Source organism: Scomber japonicus, chromosome 10 (assembly GCF_027409825.1).
Source record: "Scomber japonicus isolate fScoJap1 chromosome 10, fScoJap1.pri, whole genome shotgun sequence".
In the NCBI taxonomy this organism is placed as follows: domain Eukaryota; kingdom Metazoa; phylum Chordata; class Actinopteri; order Scombriformes; family Scombridae; genus Scomber; species Scomber japonicus.
Window position 1 is genome coordinate 1,991,253 of NC_070587.1, and position 20,503 is coordinate 2,011,755.

Consider the following 20,503-nt stretch of genomic DNA (forward strand, 5'->3'; position numbering starts at 1 on the left):
AAATATTTGAAAAAATATATTAACTGAAAAACTGATATAATCATAAAAATGTTTTTTTAAACCTTCTTCAATCTTTCAACACTTAACCCTGACTATTTATATCCTCTTAGTCTTTTCAGTAGTTAAAATCTCAACAGCCAAATCTGCCAAACAGAAACAAGAGTGTAAGTCAGTAGCAGCTCTTGTGTCATGATTACAACACAAACCGACCCGCAGAAACTTCAGAGAACTTAAGTTGGAAAGCGGACATATTAAAAAAAAAAAAAAAAAAAAAGAGAGCAGCAGTGTCTCTCTGTCCAAAAGGAAGTACAGGATGGATGAGTCACTGGCCTCAGTCTGTGAATGAGGCAGCTGATCCCTGCAACAAACTCCTGGGGAGAACGGCAGAGCTGGAAATGTGCCGCCATTCACAAAAAAAAAAAAAAAAAAAAAAGGAAAAAGGAGGGACAGGAACAGAGAAGAGAAAAGAAAAAGGAGCGGGGATAAAAAAAAAATAGAGAAGTTGTAAAAGCTGTAAACACGAGGCCTGACAGAGGCAGGACAGACTAACGGAGGCGTTAAGTGAATTTAAGCTCTCAGCACCAGAGTTTCACAGAGGAATCAGTGCATCAAGACAAACGTAATAAAAAGCACTCTTTAAGTCAGAAATGTGTGAAGAATAAAAGATTTATTCCTGACACTTAAATGAGTCCAAAAAACCCTGGGTGGAGGAAGAAGGTAGATGTAGTTTTGAGGGGGGTCAAACATACGCCTGTCAAACTGAAAAACCTTCAACCTCTCGGTCTTAGAGTCGGAAATTCAGTCTGTCTCTCATAATTCCTCCTCTTCTTCCAATTACCTGAACTAATAAATCTTAGAAATGGGAAGGTATTCCTTTTCATCTTAATGGACAGGAAGTCATTCATTAAATCTACAATCTTGAAGCGTACATCATCACATTGATCCATGACAGGCAGAACTGTAATCCTTAACAGTAATACCTCTTATCAGCCGCCGCCGTCTCTTTTCTCACTTTGGATACTGAAATATTAAAATCGTGTCTTATTCTTTTTTACACGCCCTGCGGTGTGCGGCCGCACCGCCTCATAATCTAACTGCTGCCCAGAGAGTCGGCTCAACCACTGCAATATCTATTTCAAAGCATACTTTTCATTTTTTAAAAGGTTTGGATGGCACTGCGAGCATTTTCAAATGTGTTAAAGAAGAGACGGATCCTATAAATGATTGAGAGTCTTATTCACCTGTGTAAATGGTGCAAGCTTAAAATTTCTCTCTACACTTTTCCAGAGGATGTATAATGACTCAATCCTCAAAAAAAAAAGTATTAAAGTTGATTCAATTATATTGTGCACTTGAGAGTTCTACTTTAAGGCGAGAATTATGGCTTTACAACCTGAGCACTGACTGATATGCTGAAATAGATTTTTCTTTTAGGCGTATGTTGATATTTAATGCTGCAAAACTACGATGGAAAATATAAAAAATTACAAATTTACAAATAGAAAACATATTTGTTCCTTATTACAGTAAATATCTGTTTGTCTTCATAATTTATAATTGTTCAATTTTCAATATTAAAGAATTAAAGCACGTAATTATGACCCCAATAGCAATTTTTGCACAATAATGCTGATGATTTTTTTTAAATCCTTTTTTTCCACAGTGGATTTTTGTAATTTGACATATTTAAATATCAAATAATAAGGTTTTAGTTTTCACACAACATTGTCTGTCTAAGCCAAGAATGTAAAGACTGAGTCTGGTGTCTCAACCGCGGAGACAAATGTTATAAAGTGACTGACTTAATTTTTACACCAGTGCTGGGGCCCGTTTACAGAGGAAATATTAGCATTTTGTCGTACTTTTTCAGATGTTTATAAAGATTTAAACACATGCAAAAAAAGTTCAAATGACCAGCTTTCTGATTTCACCCTGACAGCTAATGAGACTCCACTGATACACTTCAAAAACCCAACTCTCACGCTGCTGAGATGTAAACTTTCAGATTACATGCAATAATCAAAGTAAGTTGCATCTTAGTGAGTGATGCAAATACTAAAGTCAAGGCTATAAGCCAAGAGGAACATGCACATGCACATTAAAAAACAGCAAAGATTTAAAAAAATAGATGAACAATATTCACCACTGACCAAAACTTCGGTGCTGCAGACATGGAGGAAAGAGGACACTCGCACTTAAATCCTGAAGCATCACGTCTCAGTTAGACCACAATGAGCAAGTCTTGCCATCAGAGAAAAAAAAATAAAAAGGCAAAGAAATGGATAAATATAAAAAATAAAAAAAATCAATTGTCGATTTGAGAGATCAAGCCTATTTTTTTTGGAAGTCTGTGAGAAAAAAATTATAGATCCATTCTTTTTTTTTGCCTCCAAGAAATGAAATTGAAGAAGACAAGGTGATGGTACAGCTGTAGAAGATAGAGAGGTGTGCTGAGAGGAAGCAGAGAGAGAGAGAGAGAGAGAGGGAGAGAGAGGGAGAGAGAGAGAAAGAGAGAGAGTGAGAGAGCAAGAGCAAATGAGAGAGAGAGAAAGAGAGAGAGAGAGGGAGAGAGCTGGTAGGCTACAGCAGAGCTCTGGTGGAGGTGGAGGTGGTGGCGGCGGCTGGCGTGCAGCGCGTTAGCTCCTGCCAAAAGCAGAAGAGACAGTGAGCGTCGGAGAGCCTTCTCCTGGTAATTTGTGATGACACTCTCTGGGTAGAGCCTCCTCGGTCTCCCTCAAGACCCCTTGCTCACAGTCTCTAATGTATGCATGACACACAAGGTGCCTCTTCCACACAGGCTTTTAATTGGACTGCGATGCTAGGCATGTAACTCCAGGCTGCTTTTTTCCACCCCTCACAACCTATCCATTTTTACCCATCTCTCCTCCTTTTTGCTCCAGATTTAAAACACTCACCTTCTGCCAGCCAAGTCTCCTGTAGCTGACTGAGGTCCTGGAAGAGCTCTGGAGGGGGAACAAAAGCAGAGAACAGGGCTTGAAGACGGTTTAAAAACCCCAGTTAAAACCCAGGAGAAGCATAAGGAACGGCTGACTTCATTATGGCAGGCTGATGTGTCGTCAGAGCCACTGGAGCTCATTGGGCACGAGTGCGCCTAATAACAAGTCAATTTGTGTGTCTGACCACTGACAGAGGCTTGTGAGAATCATCACAGGCCACTGTGTTGTAATTGAGATTCTGTAGTTAGCGGTGCAGGTGGCCACAAACCAATTGAATTTTGCTAAATGTTTAGGAGCCGTGAAATTAACTTCTCCCCCTGCCCTCTGCTTACCTTCAGTGTCCAGAGCCAGGTCGGACTTAATGAATTTTCTCTTTCTGTTATTTGCTGGCCTCTCACAGCTCGTTGTCTTTTCTTGCGTCTTCTGCAAAGAAAAAAACAAAAGGACACAAATCAATCTCTTTTTTTCTTCTTTTTTTTTCTTTCCCTGGCTGGAGCAGTGATTATGTTGTTGGCTGCAGCACACGTGCAACTGAGAGAGCAAATGAAAAAGCCTCAGTGAGCCACTCGTTGATGCCTCATGAACCTCTAAAGGCTGACCCATGCATAGGGACCTTTGCTTCACTTATCAGATGTAATTAGCAAGTTGTAACATGGTGCATAACCAAAGGAAAGCTGTGTAAAGCTGTGGCCACCTTGTTTAGCTGTTTATCTTTGATGATTAGATGAAACGTAAATGGTCCCTGAGGGAGAAATGAGTTTTGGCAGCAACAGCAGCAGCAGAGAGGGAAAGAAAAACAGAAATGAGATCAGAACAAATAGACGGTATTGAAGTATTAGAGGGAAGAATAGTCATTTACAAGGAAAGATATTGAGGAAACAGTGAAAGAGAGAGAGAGTAATAAGAATAAAGCAACTATGGATTAATAAGTAGAGGAGGGCGTACAATGTGCATCTGTTATCTGATTTGCTTCCAACTTTTTTTCCAGGCTATGATCACTCACTTTGGAATTACAGTAAGGCACTTGCTGATCGTGAAATCCATCCATTATGCTCCGTTGTGGCTTTAATTGACGAGCGATCTGCAAAGACTCCAGTCTCCCGTCCTGTGCGAGATGGATAGAAAGCAGAGATAAATGTGGCGTTAATTACAATTTCTCATGTTGCCCAGAGTGGAAATGCGAGTTTCATTCACAGAGGTACAGTTCAGGAACCTCTTACTACTGTTTTGAGACCGAAATTAGCGACAGCACCTCCGGCGATGCTGCAAACTTAAGTTGACAATCTGCACATTTCGTGCGTAAACGAGGAGCGCGCCGAGCTTTAGGGCGCAGCGAAATGTTGCACAGGATGAGAAGAGAAGAGGGGGTAAACCTCAAAAGCAGAGGAAGTGTGGAAAAAAACTAATATGCACTTACCAAGGCGACCTCGCGCCGGTTTTATCCGCTTGTAGAGTGCCACAGAGCGGCTGCAGGATCTCCACAGTCCCGGCTGCTGCCTGCGCTTCTCCCAGCTCGCTGTGTTGCTTTCTGGCGGCTTGGCATCGCCTCCCGGGGCCTCCCATGGAAACAAGCCGCACTCCGCTTCCTATTGGTTGTCAATGTCTTTCACTGGATCAGATTGCTGGCAGTCAATCACACACGGCTGCAGGCGGCAAGCACGAGAGAAGTCAATGGGAACATTCAAGTGTAAAGCGCTTTAAAAAAAAAAAAAAAGAAAAAACGGGGGAAGAAAAAAAAGAACAAGTTTGGACTTTTAGAGTCATTTAAATAGCAGAAGGGAAACTAAAGGTAAACATAATTTAACATGTGTGTAAAGTAACACTTGAATACGCACGCAAACTGCACCTGCACAATCCCTCCTATTACACACACACATAAACACACACACACACACTCGGGTTTGCTTAAGTCACTTTTGGGGTATTTAAATAGACTTGCCTAAATTCATATCTAATCCTAATCATAACTACTACCCTAAGCTTGACCACAGACCCAAGAATACGCCTTTTTATCAATTGGAGACACAAATGTCCCCAGTTACACAAGTTGTCCCAAATCAACTGGTCTCAAGTCCCGTGTGTGTCCCTGAAAGTAACGTAATGCATACACACACAAACACCCACACCCACACACACGCAGGTTGGCTTAAGTCACTTTTGGGGTATTTACATAGACTTATAATAATGTCCTTGTTTAGGTTTAGTTACTTTAACTAATCCTAATCATAACTACTACCCCCTAACCTTGACCACTGACCCAAAAATCAGCTTTTTACCAATTGGGGACACACATTTTGTCCCCAGTTGGAGACGTTTTCCCCAATCAACTGGTCTCAAGTGTGGTTTGTGTCCCTGAAAGTAACTTAAGTCACACATACACACACACACATACACACACACACACACACAGAGTCCTGTCTTTACCCTCTCTCAGTCTCTTTTACCTTGCACACAGTGTACACAAACACACTCCTCAGTCCTCTCCCGGTCAAGTTTGTGTCCATGGTAACAGTGTTTTGAAGAGCCTCCAGAGGGACTTGCTGAAGCGCCAGCTCTTCTCTCTCCTGTAAGGGATATATTGTTGAGAGTGCCGCAGACCTGCAGAAGCCACTGACCTGGAAGTAAAGCTCAGGTCACTGGGCAAAACTGAAGAGGGCCGTTTCCAAAAAAACTAACTCACATGGCCAATAAATAGAAAGAAAGCAGGTGCAGTGGGAAAAAGTTTTAAGCATGCTGTTTAGCTGCAGCTTTCCTGATTTACAATGATGCAGTTACAGTATGGACACATGGCAGCTTCTCAATACAACCACAGTCTGCTCTGTAGGGGTTTTAGTTACACAATATTTCTCAGAGGCTGAACTCATGTGAAAGCAGAATGACATGTTATTGGTTGAAACTCACTGAGTTTTAAATACAACATACTAATATAATGTATTTTAACGGCTATCCTGACCAGATGCATCAGGCATTTCCATTTTTGATTTGTTCCCAGTATCAACTTTGGCCCAGTAATTATTTAAAGCTAGACAGATAGTTAGATATAATTTATTAACAAAATTGAACAAGAATGTATTAGCGAAAAATGCTTTAAACTAATGGTTAATGCTAGCTGGTATAAGTCAGCCAGAATCTTTAGATATTTATACACTTAGAAAGCCCAAAAACATCTAGGCCTACACTTTTTACTGACAATATTTAACTCTTAACTCTTCTTTTAATTACTTATGGGTTCAACCTCTGATGCAAAAGTCAGATTAAATAGTGAAATTCAGACATTGAGTAATTTACAAATGTATTCAAGTCATTCTGTTTCATGGTGTGAGCTGAGATTGATTGCTTACGCTTCACACAACATCACAACATTTCTACCTTTATGAACTCTCACTACATACGGCTTTCCAGCTGGAAGGAGTTTAAGGCCCCCCATCTTGAGCCAGTGTTGGTTTTTTGTCCATTCTGAGCTACTGTAGAAACATGGCGTCCTTTGTGGAAGAGGACCTGCTTCCTCTATAGATATGAAGGGCTCATTCTAAGGTAATGGCAACACAGCACTTCTCATTAAAATGATTATACACGTATTAAAACTACATTTATGAATATTACATTCCATTTCTGCCAAGTGTGTTCAGCTAGTTGTTGACTTTTACCTCATTACAATTAATATTGGCTTAACACATGTAGTAACTTATACCGTAACCCTGTCTTATCCCTTAAACAGGCAGCGTGCACCAGGAGATACAGACTATTTAAGGTGGTTGTTTAAATGTATATGTGCCTTATATTGGTAGAATTGAAGCTTGAGGCAGTTATAAGATTATAAAAAGCAGTTAAGAAACTAGTATTAATGAGCAGAATGTATCACTTAAATGTGTTATTTAACATAGTAAAGTGTTTTTACCATTATCACCATTTTATACCTTAATAAGGGCAAAGCATCCTGGTGGAGATACAACTCATAAAATCCAAAATATATTAAAAATATGAGTGGAAATATTTTACTTTAGGTGCAAATGACATAACTAGTGACATCACATTATGTTTTTTACATCTCATTTTCCATTCTTTACCAAAAAAGCTTTACCATTGCATTAAACACTTGACTGAAAGACGGACATATCGGAAGCCAGTAGTGGTCACGCTGATGCCATCTTGGATCCAGGCAGGGTTCCTTTACCAGGCGGGTGAAGTGGATGTGAAGTGAAGTATCGTGTCATTCCTACTGAACCCACCCCCACCCTCCCACCCCCCCTCGAGGACGGAGAAACGCAGGTCAAGTGCAGGCGTCCCCCCCATCTGACACTGAGACACGCAGCAAACCAAGTGCCACACCAAACAATACGATTAATAGATTTTTATATATCTGTGTTTGTTTTGCACTTATTTGGATAAGATTACCAAAAACAAGACATTTGACATATTTTTCTGCAGTGAGCTCCACTACATCTATGTTCTCTAAGGTAATGACGTTTTAGGGTAATGACTCACAAAACGTCAGTACTGATAATTTGATTAGTGCAGTGTCTGTGTGGGAGGGCACTAAAAATAGTTTGCAGTATTGTTGGCCTTTGCTTGGTACCATCTCTGATTTATTTGAGCACTCCCTATGTCATGATTCAACTCATGGGCTAACGTACAGGGTGAAGTGAAGTTAATGGACTACTCATTGTTGAAAGTTAAAGGGTATTTTTCTATGCAGAGCCAAACCAACAATTAATTAATCGATTTAAATGTATTATGTGTTACTCAATCTAGGTCCCAAAATGCAGGACATTAAAAGTAAGAGCAGTTTATAAGAGGATTTACTGGTTTGATGGGCACATGGAGCAGGTGAAGCAGGTGAAGCGGAGCAAGTGAGGGTTTCTAGAAAGTATAAGCAGGTTGGAGAATGCAGTTTGCAGGTGACGAGTCGAGGATCCAAACTGGAGACAGGTGACGAGAACGAAGCTGGACGTGGCAGGTAACCGTGGCTGACTGGAGTTTTAACCTGGAGCACAGGACTCCAGATTAGTAACGTGCAAACTGACATGAAGAGCAACACACTAGAACTGGCCTTGATGTTTGTGCCGTGCGGTAGACTGAATGATCTGGTAGAGTCTGGATGGATGAGACGAGGTTTTATGCAGCAGTTGCTTGTAGAGTTGATTAGATGATCAGCTGAAGGTACACCGGTTTAACAGCGGCAACAGGAAACTAAGATGCCATGACCAGCACACACACACACACACACACACACACACACACACTGTAACATGAACGGAGAGAGACAAACCAACACACAAAGGACTGGAAAGCAGAGGAGATAAAATAATAATAAAATAATAACCAGACATAAAGACATGAGAATCACCTTTTGCAGGCACAGGTTGTCACTGGAAGTTTAAGAAACATTTGTAACATACATTTTATGTTGGGAAAGAAGGATGTTTGTGCTGCTTGCAGAGTTTCCAAAGCTGATGTAGGAAGGGACCTGCCTCCGAGTGAAACTTGTGCCTCCAGCATTTTATTCCCTGCTCCATTGTGTCTGGGTCAGTTAGGTCTTCTCGGTGCCTCTCTACCAGCTCTTCACCCCTTTCTTTCTTTCGTCAGTATTTTGAGAGCTTTTGGTAGCGGGTAAGCTGCTAGCATTGTAGGCTCAATCCTTTGAAAGAACTTGGCATCCAGTTCACTACTGATGTGGTCTATAAAAGGATAGTAGATATTTTCTCTTCCACTAACTCTGTGGGTTCACTAGGCCTGTAGTTTTGTTTCAGAGATATTCTCTGCTTGGCTGGGACTGAGTTGGCCAGAGCTGTTACTTTTTTAGAAAGCATGCATTGAATCCTCACTCACATCCGTGTTTGGCTATGACTTCACATACATTTTGTGCATCTTCATATGCTGCGATGATCTCCAAGTTAGTAGCATGTTCATGTTTGGTGAAGGGCTGTCTGTATTCAACCTAGGACATTGCTGGTCATCACAGCAGTGTTGATGATGGTCTTGAATATTTCCATACTGTGTTGGGGATTACAAGCATTTCCAGAGATAGAGGTTCGTTCAGTCTCCATGCTCTTTAAAGCAAAATGTGCAGTAGTGAACTTTTCCACAAAAGTGCATATTGGGTTTGCTCTGATATCTGACATCAACGGGATCCCTGCTGTCCTTCGTTGTGCATCTTCTCTTCTGCACTCTTCCTGCAAGGCATCTTTCCTGGCTGAGAAGAACACAGCAATCCTTTCAATGATCGACAAGGTAATGCACCAAATCAAGTAATTATTAGAAGTTATCTTGGAGGTACTTTTCATATAGGGCAAGTCTAGACTGTACCATTTAGACCCAACATTCCCCCATGAGCAAAGAAAAACTCCCCTTTAACTAGACAAAGCCTCAAACAGAACCAGACTCTAGAGGTAGTTTAATTGTAGTAGCAGTGAGAGTCAAGCTGGACCACATGGACAATAATTGAGAGTCCACATCTATGAGAAAAGAAATCAAAAGAAAAGCTACGAGGAAGATGCCAAGTTTGTAACATGCATTAATTAACATGTAATGTCCCCCAGTAGTCTAAGCTTATGGCAGAATAACTAGGAGCTGATCTAAAGCTCTAACAAATGGAGTGCATGTCTCTTACAGTAGGTGTTCACTATCCTGGGGTGCAATTTCTGAATTCCCTCATTGCAACCCTGACCCCTAAAGATGGTTGCCTGAAGACCCAATTTGTGAGCTGGGACAGAAACCAAGAACATGCTTTTTTTTATCATAGTGTTTTCTTCCTCCTCATTGATGTAGCGGACAGATATCGCCATCTGTTTAGTCCCACTTATGTCCATGGACTCATTGGCTAATACAGTGAAGTGCTGGGCCTCCTTTAGTTTCAACAGGGTCTCTCTATTTTCCATTTTGGGGGGCACTCTCTGCAGATGTTGCTTTAGAGTGGAATTAAATTCTGCTCTCTTTACTGGGCAAGACACACGATTATGTTAATGATGGATAAGAGACTCTTAGGATTGGTCATAACCTTTTCATCATATTTTTGGCTAATAATTGAGCCAATGTTCTTTTTATTTCCTTGGACTACAGACTGGTACTTCATTGCCAGTTCAGTGGCTCTTTAAATCCCCACTGTCAAGCTAGGCCTTGGGATATATTTTCATTAATAGCATACTTCCAATCACTGAAGGCCTTCGTACTCACGCTAAAGTTTGAATCTTTCATTAACTTCATTAAAGACAAGGCATTGAGCATAAAGGTTTCACAAGTATTTCCCCTATTGGACATTATATTTGAGCTGCTTTCCTCCAATTGCCCACTAACACCTATGATACCTATGCTGTGCTGTTGCTAACTTATTTTAGAGCAAACAAGTGTTCTCTGTATCTGTAAATATTTCATTATGTGTGCCTTTATTCTTAAATTTAAACTGGATCGAAAGGACTAAAAGTGACTCCTGTTTCTCTGTTCTCTGCTCTCAGGTAAGCAAAGACCTTACTGACATTATGTTGCTTAAACATAACTAGCTAGTTAGCTATTATAGCCTCAAGCCAGGTAGCCTTGCTTCATGTAGTATAAACTCTGATGCTATAGTTAATACTGTTAATGAAAACTTATTAGTAATAACTTACCTTTTCCTTGCCACACACACAGCAGGCCTGATGGATGCACAGATATGAGAGATGAAATGCCCTTGTCAGGAATATATATCCAGTATGCTTTGCAGTTTGACGGGATGCTGTCAGGTTTCAGCTCCTGATTATACAGCCAACTTTTTACATGATATGTATATAGGAGGTCCAGACCTCATAGCTGGCTATGGTCACTGGTGTGTATTTTTATTTGTTGAGACCTGTGGAGATACATTACCTTTTAAATACATTAATGTAGTGAATCTGCCTTCACCAGCTAGAATACTGTCAGTTTTATGAATAAGGAAACTTTTACTGTGTATAAAATAACCAGTTTAAAATGAATTGATTTCTTTTTTTAAAGAGAGACTATAAAATAATTTATAGATGGCATGTGCACACAAGTGGCTGTAAAATGCCTGTAGTTATTGGATAGGACTGATATAAATCAAGCTGGTACTATATATGTCAATAGTCATTTTGTATTTAGACTTTAATTGGTTAATGTACGCTTGTATGGGCAGCAGACTGTAAACACTCAGCAGTAGACATCAGAACAAATCAATGACCAGAGGAGGTCACAAACTGCTTCTTGAATATCCAACAATACAGTAATTGTACCATCATGCAGTCTGACTGAACACTGGACTCTTTTTTGCTGCCTTATCACTGTTTTTCACTTGAAAAGTACCTGAGTACCTGTTCAGAAAAAACACAGGATCCCAAAAAAAAAAAAAAAAAAAAAAATACAGCTGTCTCATAGATAAATTGTGATATGGTTAAACTGAGCAGCACTGTAGATTCAAAAATGATCAATTTCCACAAGTGTCAAAACAGATCTTGGTCACTCATGCAACAGAAAGTGTGCACACAATTGGTAAAACTGTCTGGAAATCTCTCGTGCGACGTTAAACAAAGAGTGTCATGCATTTTTTATGAACAATCAATAATCATTCCTAATCTTTCCACCAACGGAGCAGCAAAACAGCAGAGTCAAAACATGACAAGAGTGACTTGCAGGAACCAGTACAAGTAAGCAAAAGAGATTCTTAAGTCTTGTCACTACTTAAAGGCATTCAATGAGTGAAGCCCGAAGAAATGCGGGGCAAAGAAACTTCACTTCTCACTAAACACATTTGGGAAAGATCAGCTGCAAACTCCAGATATGTCAGCTCCAACAGCAGTCGCCTCTTTCGCTGTCCATCATGCATCAAGGGGTATGCAAATGCAAATGCAAAAAAAAAAACCTGTTAAAAAACATCAATAGCAGCAAAATATGAATAAATAAATAAATAAATGCATCATATCACAAAACACATTCATCTGTGGGTTTGTTCCACGTGGCACGGATCACAACAGCAAAAATAAAAACAGACTTATAGAAAATCTTTTCAGAAGTAGACTTCCCGAAATAGCTTCAGTAGTTTTGGAGCTAAACTGCACTACACACCGTAGACCAAAGCATCAGTCCTCAAGACACCTCACTCTGGATTCAATGAGGGCTTCTCGGTGACGTCTCCGAGCTGAAGGCAACACATACTGAATCTACAGTTTGCTACTGTATACTGGGCTATCAAACAGGCATCAGTGGACCCCCCCCCTCCCTCTTCACTAGTGGGCCGAGTGATGATCAACTTGTGACCTCTGCTCTGTAGGTGCTTGTGAAGATCTGAAGGTCTTGAACCGTCATTTGATCACTCTTTGCTTTCTGTACGTGTTCTTCTGATGACTGAAGAGAAGAAGCTCCGTCCTTGCTGTGGTCCCATCAACATGGGAGCCTGGTTCTTGTGGATGATCTCAATCTAGTGGAAGGAAGAAACAGAGTTGAGATTTAGCTTTGGTGCAAAATGCAGCCGCTCGCCTCTTAACTGGAGTACGTAAGAGGGAGCACATAACACCCATCCTGGCCTCCCTCCACTGGCTACCTGAGCACATAACTCCCATCCTGGCCTCCCTCCACTGGCTACCTGAGCACATAACGCCCATCCTGGCCTCCCTCCACTGGCTACCTGAGCACATAACGCCCATCCTGGCCTCCCTCCACTGGCTACCTGAGCACATAACGCCCATCCTGGCCTCCCTCCACTGGCTACCTGAGCACATAACTCCCATCCTGGCCTCCCTCCACTGGCTACCTGAGCACATAACGCCCATCCTGGCCTCCCTCCACTGGCTACCTGAGCACATAACACCCATCCTGGCCTCCCTCCACTGGCTACCTGAGCACATAACACCCATCCTGGCCTCCCTCCACTGGCTACCTGAGCACTTTAGAGTCCATTTTAAGATTCTTTTATTTGTTTTTTAATCTTTAAATGGTCTGGCCCCGCTCTACGCTCCTGCTCGGTGCCTCAGGTCAGCTGATCTGCTGCTCCTGGAGGTACCGAGGTCAAAGTGGAAGCTCAGAGGGGATAGAGCCTTTTCTGTAGCTGCTCCTAAACTATGGAACGAGCTTCCTTTAAATATTAGACAAGCCTCCTCACTGTCCATTTTTAAAACTCGTCTTAAAACCCATTTTTATTCCTTCTTCTGAAAATGGTCCAAAACAAAGTGTTAGTTCAATTTTTAAAGTTGTATGTCTTTCAGTAGGAAAAGGGAAAGTGTTCACAGAAGGCCTATTGAAGTGTTGGTTTTGATCTTTCATGTGATTTTTTTACTGATGATAACAGAATATCACCAGCCTTATCTTTTAAATCACTCTTTTCATTCCTCCTAGTGTGTTACCTCCAATTCAATGATGCAACAACTACAAAAACTGTCCTATATGGTCTTATGGGTCCATATGGGTTGTTGTCAAATGGAGTCAAATGTGAGTCTTAAATGCGACAAACTGAAAATACCTGAGGTTCAAAACTCTGAATAATAAATGCTTCCACACATTATGGTGGATTTTAGTAAAGTATGGGCTTCATGAGTCCTGTTTGCCAACAATGATCCCATTTCTGTTGAAGGATAAACTTGTAGATCAATGAAAGAACAAATATCAACCATCAAGGGTTGTCATATTAAATGCACAGTTCATTATATTGTTGCACTAAGAGTATACAAACAGTAATGGGGAGAGGAAATGCTATTATCTGCATTAAAAGGACCATGTTAACTTCAAAAGGAAAGATGCCCTTTATTTTACCTGCATTATAACTGGCAAGCAATTACATGCTTCTGTGGGCTTTCTGTCATCATTAAATGTTATTGAACTTATTTTTTCTGATGTACTTTACAAAAAAACATGATAACCTTTCAGACATGACATTGGTCACAAATGGAAGATCTAAAGGAAAACCTCAGATTAATGTGGAGGGTTACTTGGTTCTGTTTTAAGGACGCTAAATTATAGGGGGGACCTATTATGCTCATTTCCAGTTCCATATTTTTATTCAGGGACATCACTTGAGTAGCTTTGCATGATTTATTTATTTATTTATTATTTATTTATCTTATACTGGCCTTTCATGCAGCCTCTCAGTTCAGCCTTTGTCTGGAACAGGCTGTCTTAGCTTCACTTTTACAAAGTGGTAAGAAGTGGAGACACATTGTCCACAGTCAACAGCCCAAGAGCAATAAGACTTTTGGACAGAAATAAAAGCAAAAGTGGAATTTCAGCAGATTCCTGTCTGAAATCAGAGTAAAGAGTATTTCAGCTCACAGCAGACCTGATTATCAAAGAGACAGCGATACATGTCGTATGTCACTTAAAAATGCAAATGGTTTAATAGTGTTAAATATGTTATGCATGCAGAGGAACTGAGATGCATTTGCATTGTTGTTGTTGTTAATAATTAGTGGGATAACATCTCATTTGAACTGTGATGTTTTTATAAGTATTTTACAGGTCGACTGATTCAAATTCAGCAGCGCCATAATTATGTATTGTCAGATCCTAACTTTGCTCCATGGAGTTGTGCCAGCAGACACAAGAGCACTTGCAGGCTACTTGTTTTGTCATGCACTGTGTCTTTTAGCTTTGCTCGGATGATCCATATGTAAATCTTGGCAGCACTTCATCTGCAGTGGCGTTGTAATTAAAGCTAAACACAACCGTAATCAACACAAACTGAGGAGTTTCATTTAGAAAAATGAATATCTTGGACAGAGAAGCAAACACTTGTGTACTTGTGGAGGTAGATGTTTGAGACGTAGACGGTAAGCAAATTAGAAGAAGACTTGCATCATTAAGTATTTGTTATCATAAATTATAGCACAAAAAAGCAAAGCAATGATTTGCGTGAGAAATGGAAGGAGCCGAAGACTGCACCTGATTACAAAACTTTCCTTTATCATAAAACCAGTAGATTTAGAGGTTGTATTTTTACTTTCAACATCAGTCTGTTCAGTGTCTGCAGGAGTTGAGTTAAAATCTAGCACATTTACATCATAATGACATAATGTAATGTTTATTGTCCCTGATAAATTGCGAGTATTAGTAAAGAAAAGCAACATAAAATCAAGCCTGAGGGACTTTCATAATAAATAATTGCTAGGATTGCAGTAAACAGGTGACAATACTGTAGTACTATCAAGGAATGACTCATTATCTCATGTGTTTCTATTAGCAGTAGTACTGTAGTAGTGGCGTCTACTATACAGTCATTTTAATCTCTCACAGTTAAAAAAAGGTGACGCTGACTGAGGTTGATAATATCGCCTCTGAAGAAAGAAGTATTTAATTTAATCCCAGCAGTGTACTGTATACTGGCTCCTGTTAGCATGAGCCACCTCTGTGTGATACACAGTGGATATATTCAGGGACTTACAGTGCACGGAGTCTGCATCCACGGTTCACCATCAATCTGCATCGGGAGTGATTTACTGGTTCTGTCAGTAAAAAAACAAGAGAGCATGTTATGATGAACTTTGCACCAAGGAACTTAACATGTCCCAGACCAGGAGTGATAACTGTTCAATATTTTAACCCTTTATTGGGCAAATAATTATATTTGGTAACTTCTGTAAATATCCCAAATTATCCTTCCTTCCTTCCTTCCTTCCTTCTTTCCTTTCCTTCCTCCCTGCCTTCTTTCTTCCCTTCCTCTTTTCCTTTCTCCCTCCCTTCCTTTTTTCCTTCCTTCCTTCCATCTGTCCATCCTCCCTCCCTCATTCTCTCCTCCCTTCCTTCTTTCCTTCCTCCGTCCTTCCTTCCTTCCTTTCCTTCCTTCCATCTGTTCTTCCTCCCTCCCTCCTTCTCTCCTCCCTTCCTTCTTTCCTTCCTCCATCCTCCTTTCTTCTTCCTTCCTTCCTTCTTTCTTCCCTTCCTCCCTCCCTCCTTCTCTCTTTCTTTCCTCCCCCCTACCTTCCTTCCTTCCTTCTTTCCTCCGTCCTTCCTCCCTTCCTCCCTTCCTTTCAAAGAGTGTCCTATAAAGGGTTAATACTCAAATTCTGCAGCATCATTAAATGTTTTTTTTGCATATTTGACTTTAAATTGACAATACTAAAAAAAAAAGGCTGACAATACCAGAACAACAAAAATGACAAAACCAAATGTGTGAAATAGAGTTGTGGTCCAGATGGTCCAGTTTAAAGCTGACCTGATGGTCACAGATGAGCACTGTGCCAGGCGTCTTCCAGCGCTCTTCAGGCCGGTGTAGATCTGACCCATCTCCATGGCTCCTTCCAGTCCCACCACCTCAAGCAGCTGGTCAGAAAGGTCTAAAAACATGAAAATAAATCTTAATGTCAACTTTAGAATTGGTTGTGTTTGAGTACTCTGTGTCTGTTAAATGTGTAATTCTGTCGAGACATGGGTACATATTGTAAATGAATTACTATGGTATGCATGCTAGACACATCGATGATATGCTCTTCAAGTAGAACCATTTCAGGTGCTGATAAGTTGTATTTTAGACCGTTAATTATTCAAATATATTTCATTAAGTGATTTTAATATTGAACATTGACAGCATTTGTGTTCCTTTTTGCTCCTCAGTGATGCTCATGTTATTTAAAAACCAAGAAGAACGCTGGAAAAACATCTTCTGGTTATTGAAACTGTGACAAGAAGCAAGAAATTAGGGATGAAGGAAATTTGTGAAAGTGAGGATGAATAAAAGAAGATGACACATCACTTCAGACTTTGCCTTCTGCTTATGAAACATTTAACATTCACAGTAAAAAAAAAAAAGGCAACAAGAGCAAGCTACAAACAAAACAGCTATTAATTAGATTGCACCGGCAATGCAAAGCAATCTTGTGATAATATAATTATTAATTTCTCTTCTGTTTTGCAGTTATGAGCATTGATTTTGCCCCTGCTGGAAGCCCAGTGTCACGCAGGGCCCATCTGTTTCAGAGGCCCGTTCTGCCTCCGACTCTCCATCGACTCGTCCCTCCACAAATTAAGAAGCTGCTGCCTCGCTGCTGGGAGTATACAGACACTAATTGAAACTAGACCCATTTTTAGGCACTTGGTGCGTGCTAGCGAGTTAGCTCGCTGTCACCGACGCTGCTCCATCCCTGTCTTGTTTATCTCAGCCGTGTTGGTTTCCTGAAGGCGTGTCGTAGGTAATGCTGCTGTTGCTGTGAGGTGTTGTTGTCGCCGCCGAGCTGTGGTGTCCAGCTGTCACCATGGTGATGGACATGCGTCTGTCCCTATCTCAGTGCAGGACTGTGAGTGCAGTACTTTCCCGGGTCGGATTGGAAGAGTGTGTGTACATACACAGTAGTTTGACCTCCTGACACTGGGCTTTAAAGCCGTTCTTCCCCCTCCTCGTGACTTCTCACGTTAATGCAAACAGCCCACACAGGCCTGCGCTGACATGTATGATGGACAGCGTCACCACGGCGATAAGTAAACTGGCGGGAATTCCTTGTTGCCCCGGGCTACAAAGATCCCACCTATACCCAAGAGTGCTCACTGTGGGAAAAACCATAGAGCCTCTCTGCCAAATATAACGAGGTCAGAACACCTCTGTACAGCCAGTGACCTGCATATTCTGGTTATAAACTATAAATATATGAAATAAATCTATTTATAGAAGTTAAACTGTTAATTAATAAAATACAGAGTTAAACTTCTACAGGACATTGGACACTTTAAACCAATCCTAACTGAGAATACAAATATATTTCACTATTTAAAGACATTACACAATCCATTTATTTACTTTGCATGATGATGAGCTTAGCTTAGCATAACGGCTGGAAGCAGAGGAAACAGTTAGCCTGGCTTCGTCCAATTATCCATTATATCTCAATTGTTTAATGCGCACAAAAACAGAAAAAAAGCGAAAATGTTAAAACCACTTAAAGGAATAGTTTAGCACTTTGGTTTTTGTGCTTTCTTGCCTGAGGTCTTGTTTGCACCACAACGTTGCTAGGCAACCAGCAGATACTCCAAGAAGTCACTGCTCCCGGCCAAAGTGTGCCACATGCAACTAAACCTACAAATTGTCCTTTTTACGCTTACATGTAGGTTGGTATTTAAATGTTGATATATTCCTTAAAGATGTCACATACTGTCTTATTATCACCAAGTGTTTTTTTTAAAGCAAAGAGTAATAAGATACTGTAATGTTTTAATTAGATTTTTCAAATAAGCTTAAAATTAGCCCATATCTGTCAGGCCCTCTTTAAAAGTTACTTTCACCTATTGTAATAAAGTGAGGACACATGATTTTAATTAAGGTCTTAATGACTAAAAGTAAAGAGTATATCATTTAATCTAGGATGATTTATTGGTGAATTTCCATTTTTATTTGAACCTCCTAATCATTATTTCTAACATTAGAGTTGCAAATAAAACATCTGGCACAATAATCGAATGTGAACTCTGCTGAATATAGAAAAATCCATCATCTTTACTTCCCTGAGATAAACTGGGAGTTATAAATACACCAAATAAGCAGCCAAAGGCCAAATATAAACCGAAACACCCCTTACCTAACCTACAATCAACAATATGTGCCTCCCTTGAGGGGTGAAGGTAATATTTGGCTGTGATAAACACGCAGGCACTGAGGTTGACAAGCAAGAAATGAGTGAGACAATCATATGAATGAATGTCCATATGGGAGATTCACAAAAAGAAGCGCTGTAGCTTTAATCTCCAAGTGTGGGATTAGAAACGGCGTCCTTGTCACTGTCAAGCATCGAGCTGTCGAGGAACGGTGACTGCACTGACACATGTGGAGCGACAGGGTGAGAGCGGAGGAATAAAAGAGGGACAGCGAGGGAGCAGAGCACGACCAGCAGCAGTTCAGGTGAAAGTAAAACTAAAGAGAAATGGCGGGAGGAGGAGGAGGAGGAGGAGGAAGAGGAGGAGGAGGAGGAGGAAGAATGGAAGGTGTGTGGGTTGGCTGATCCGCCAATGAAAGCTTCATGGGGCTTGTCACGGGGCATCAGTCCCAAGCATCAACCCCCCCCCAGCCTCACCCACCTACACATGCGCCCCCCCCCCCCCTCCTCCTCCTCCTCCTCTTTACACCCCTCCCTGCAAAACCTCAGTCCCATTCTAAATAATTCACTCCACAGCCATTCCCTTCCACCTGAGGGGCTTGTCTCCTGGCGTCACCAGCGGGACGATTTAACAGCTCCCGAAAGGTCAGGGTTTTTTTATCCCCCAGCCACCCTCCACACATACACCCACCCGCCCATCCATCCACACACAAACACACACATGCACACACACACACAAAAAAAATCCCTGCCAACAGTTTGATCTGTGCGTTGTGCTCGGCGGTGCCCCCTCTGGGCTAATGTACTCCTGTGTTTACCTCTAAATACGCCATTCTCTTGATCTGACAAGTTAGGCCGGCTCACCTTCCACAAGGGCATCCATTCACACATGCAGGTGCACGCCCATACACACACACACACACACACACACACGCACACACATCAATAAACACACACAAACAGACACACATGTGCACAAACGCACAGAGACAGAGTGGCACACAAATACACACTCCCCACTAAGTGCCTTCCCAGGTTCAGCCCGTGGCCTTTTTTATTTTTTTATTTTTTTAAACCCACAAACACCAAACTGATTGATTTTTATTCAGGGATTAATGGAGTGTTCATCATAGCAAGGTTGGGTTTTGAATTGATCAACTATCTCCCTGACTGGCAGCCCCTCCTCTGTGCCACACTACCTCACATCATCTCATTAGGAAAACTCAAATCAGCAGCCTCACAAGCATCCCAACAAGCAACAAACAGCACTTGTGTGACGAGTGTCTTTGTTTTGATTGAGTTAATTATTTTAGAACTGAGGTGTTTTTTGTCTTTCCTTCTTTTTGCACTCCATCACTGTCCCTGCTGTGTTTTTCTTTGAGTTTGTTTTCTCTCAACTTTGCCAGTAACAACACATTTATTCTGTTTTCTGATCATAAGTACGGTGAAATGCTGCTACTTTAACCCTTTAAACAGGCAGCGTGCACCAGGAGACTCTTTAAGGAGCATGATTGGTTAAGGTGGTTGTTTAATTGTATATGAGCCTTTAATTGGTAGAATTGAAGCTTGTTGTAGGTTTATACTTTGATAGAAATGATAAAAATCAGTTTAGAAACTAGTATGTGTGATATTAATGAGCAGAATGTATCATTTTACTATGTTAAATAACACATTTAAGTGTTTTTACCATTATCACCATTTTATACCTTAACCTTCCTGTCGTCCTCCCGGGTCAAATTGACCCGTTTGTTTTGACTGTTCCTTCCTTCCTTCCATCTGTCCTTCCTCTCTCCTTCTCTCTTTCCTCCCTTCCTTCCTTCTTTCCTTCCTCCATCCCCCTTTCTTCCTTCCCCTACCTTCCTTCCTTCCTTACTTCTTTCCTTCGTCCTTCCTTCCTTATTTCCTTTCCTCCCGTCCTTCCTTCCTTCCTCCATCCCCCTTTCTTCCTTCTGTCATTATTTCCTCTCTCTCTCCTTCCTTCCTTCCCTCCTTCCTCCCTCCTTTCCTTCCTTCTTCTTCCCTTCCTTCCTTGACTCGAACACAACAGGAGGGTTA

General features: G+C 41.0%; 2 protein-coding genes across 10 annotated transcripts in view; both read right to left on the minus strand.

The window, feature by feature from the left end:
* etv1 (ETS variant transcription factor 1) overlaps positions 1 to 2,211 on the minus strand; it is a 19,460-nt gene extending 17,249 nt beyond the window's left edge. For both annotated transcript variants that reach the window (XM_053327413.1, XM_053327412.1), the window contains exon 1: positions 2,151 to 2,211. In XM_053327413.1, the coding sequence (XP_053183388.1) occupies positions 2,151 to 2,211 (61 nt within the window). The remainder of the gene's footprint in view (positions 1 to 2,150) is intronic.
* A 10,041-nt stretch (positions 2,212 to 12,252) lies between these two features.
* Positions 12,253 to 20,503, minus strand: part of dgkb (diacylglycerol kinase, beta) — a 94,013-nt gene continuing 85,762 nt past the window's right edge. For all 8 annotated transcript variants that reach the window (XM_053327401.1, XM_053327400.1, XM_053327397.1 and 5 more), the window contains 3 exons: positions 16,084 to 16,204; positions 15,313 to 15,373; positions 12,253 to 12,360 (listed from right to left, as the gene is read on the minus strand). In XM_053327401.1, coding sequence (XP_053183376.1) covers positions 12,253 to 12,360; positions 15,313 to 15,373; positions 16,084 to 16,204 — 290 coding nt within the window. The remainder of the gene's footprint in view (positions 12,361 to 15,312; positions 15,374 to 16,083; positions 16,205 to 20,503) is intronic.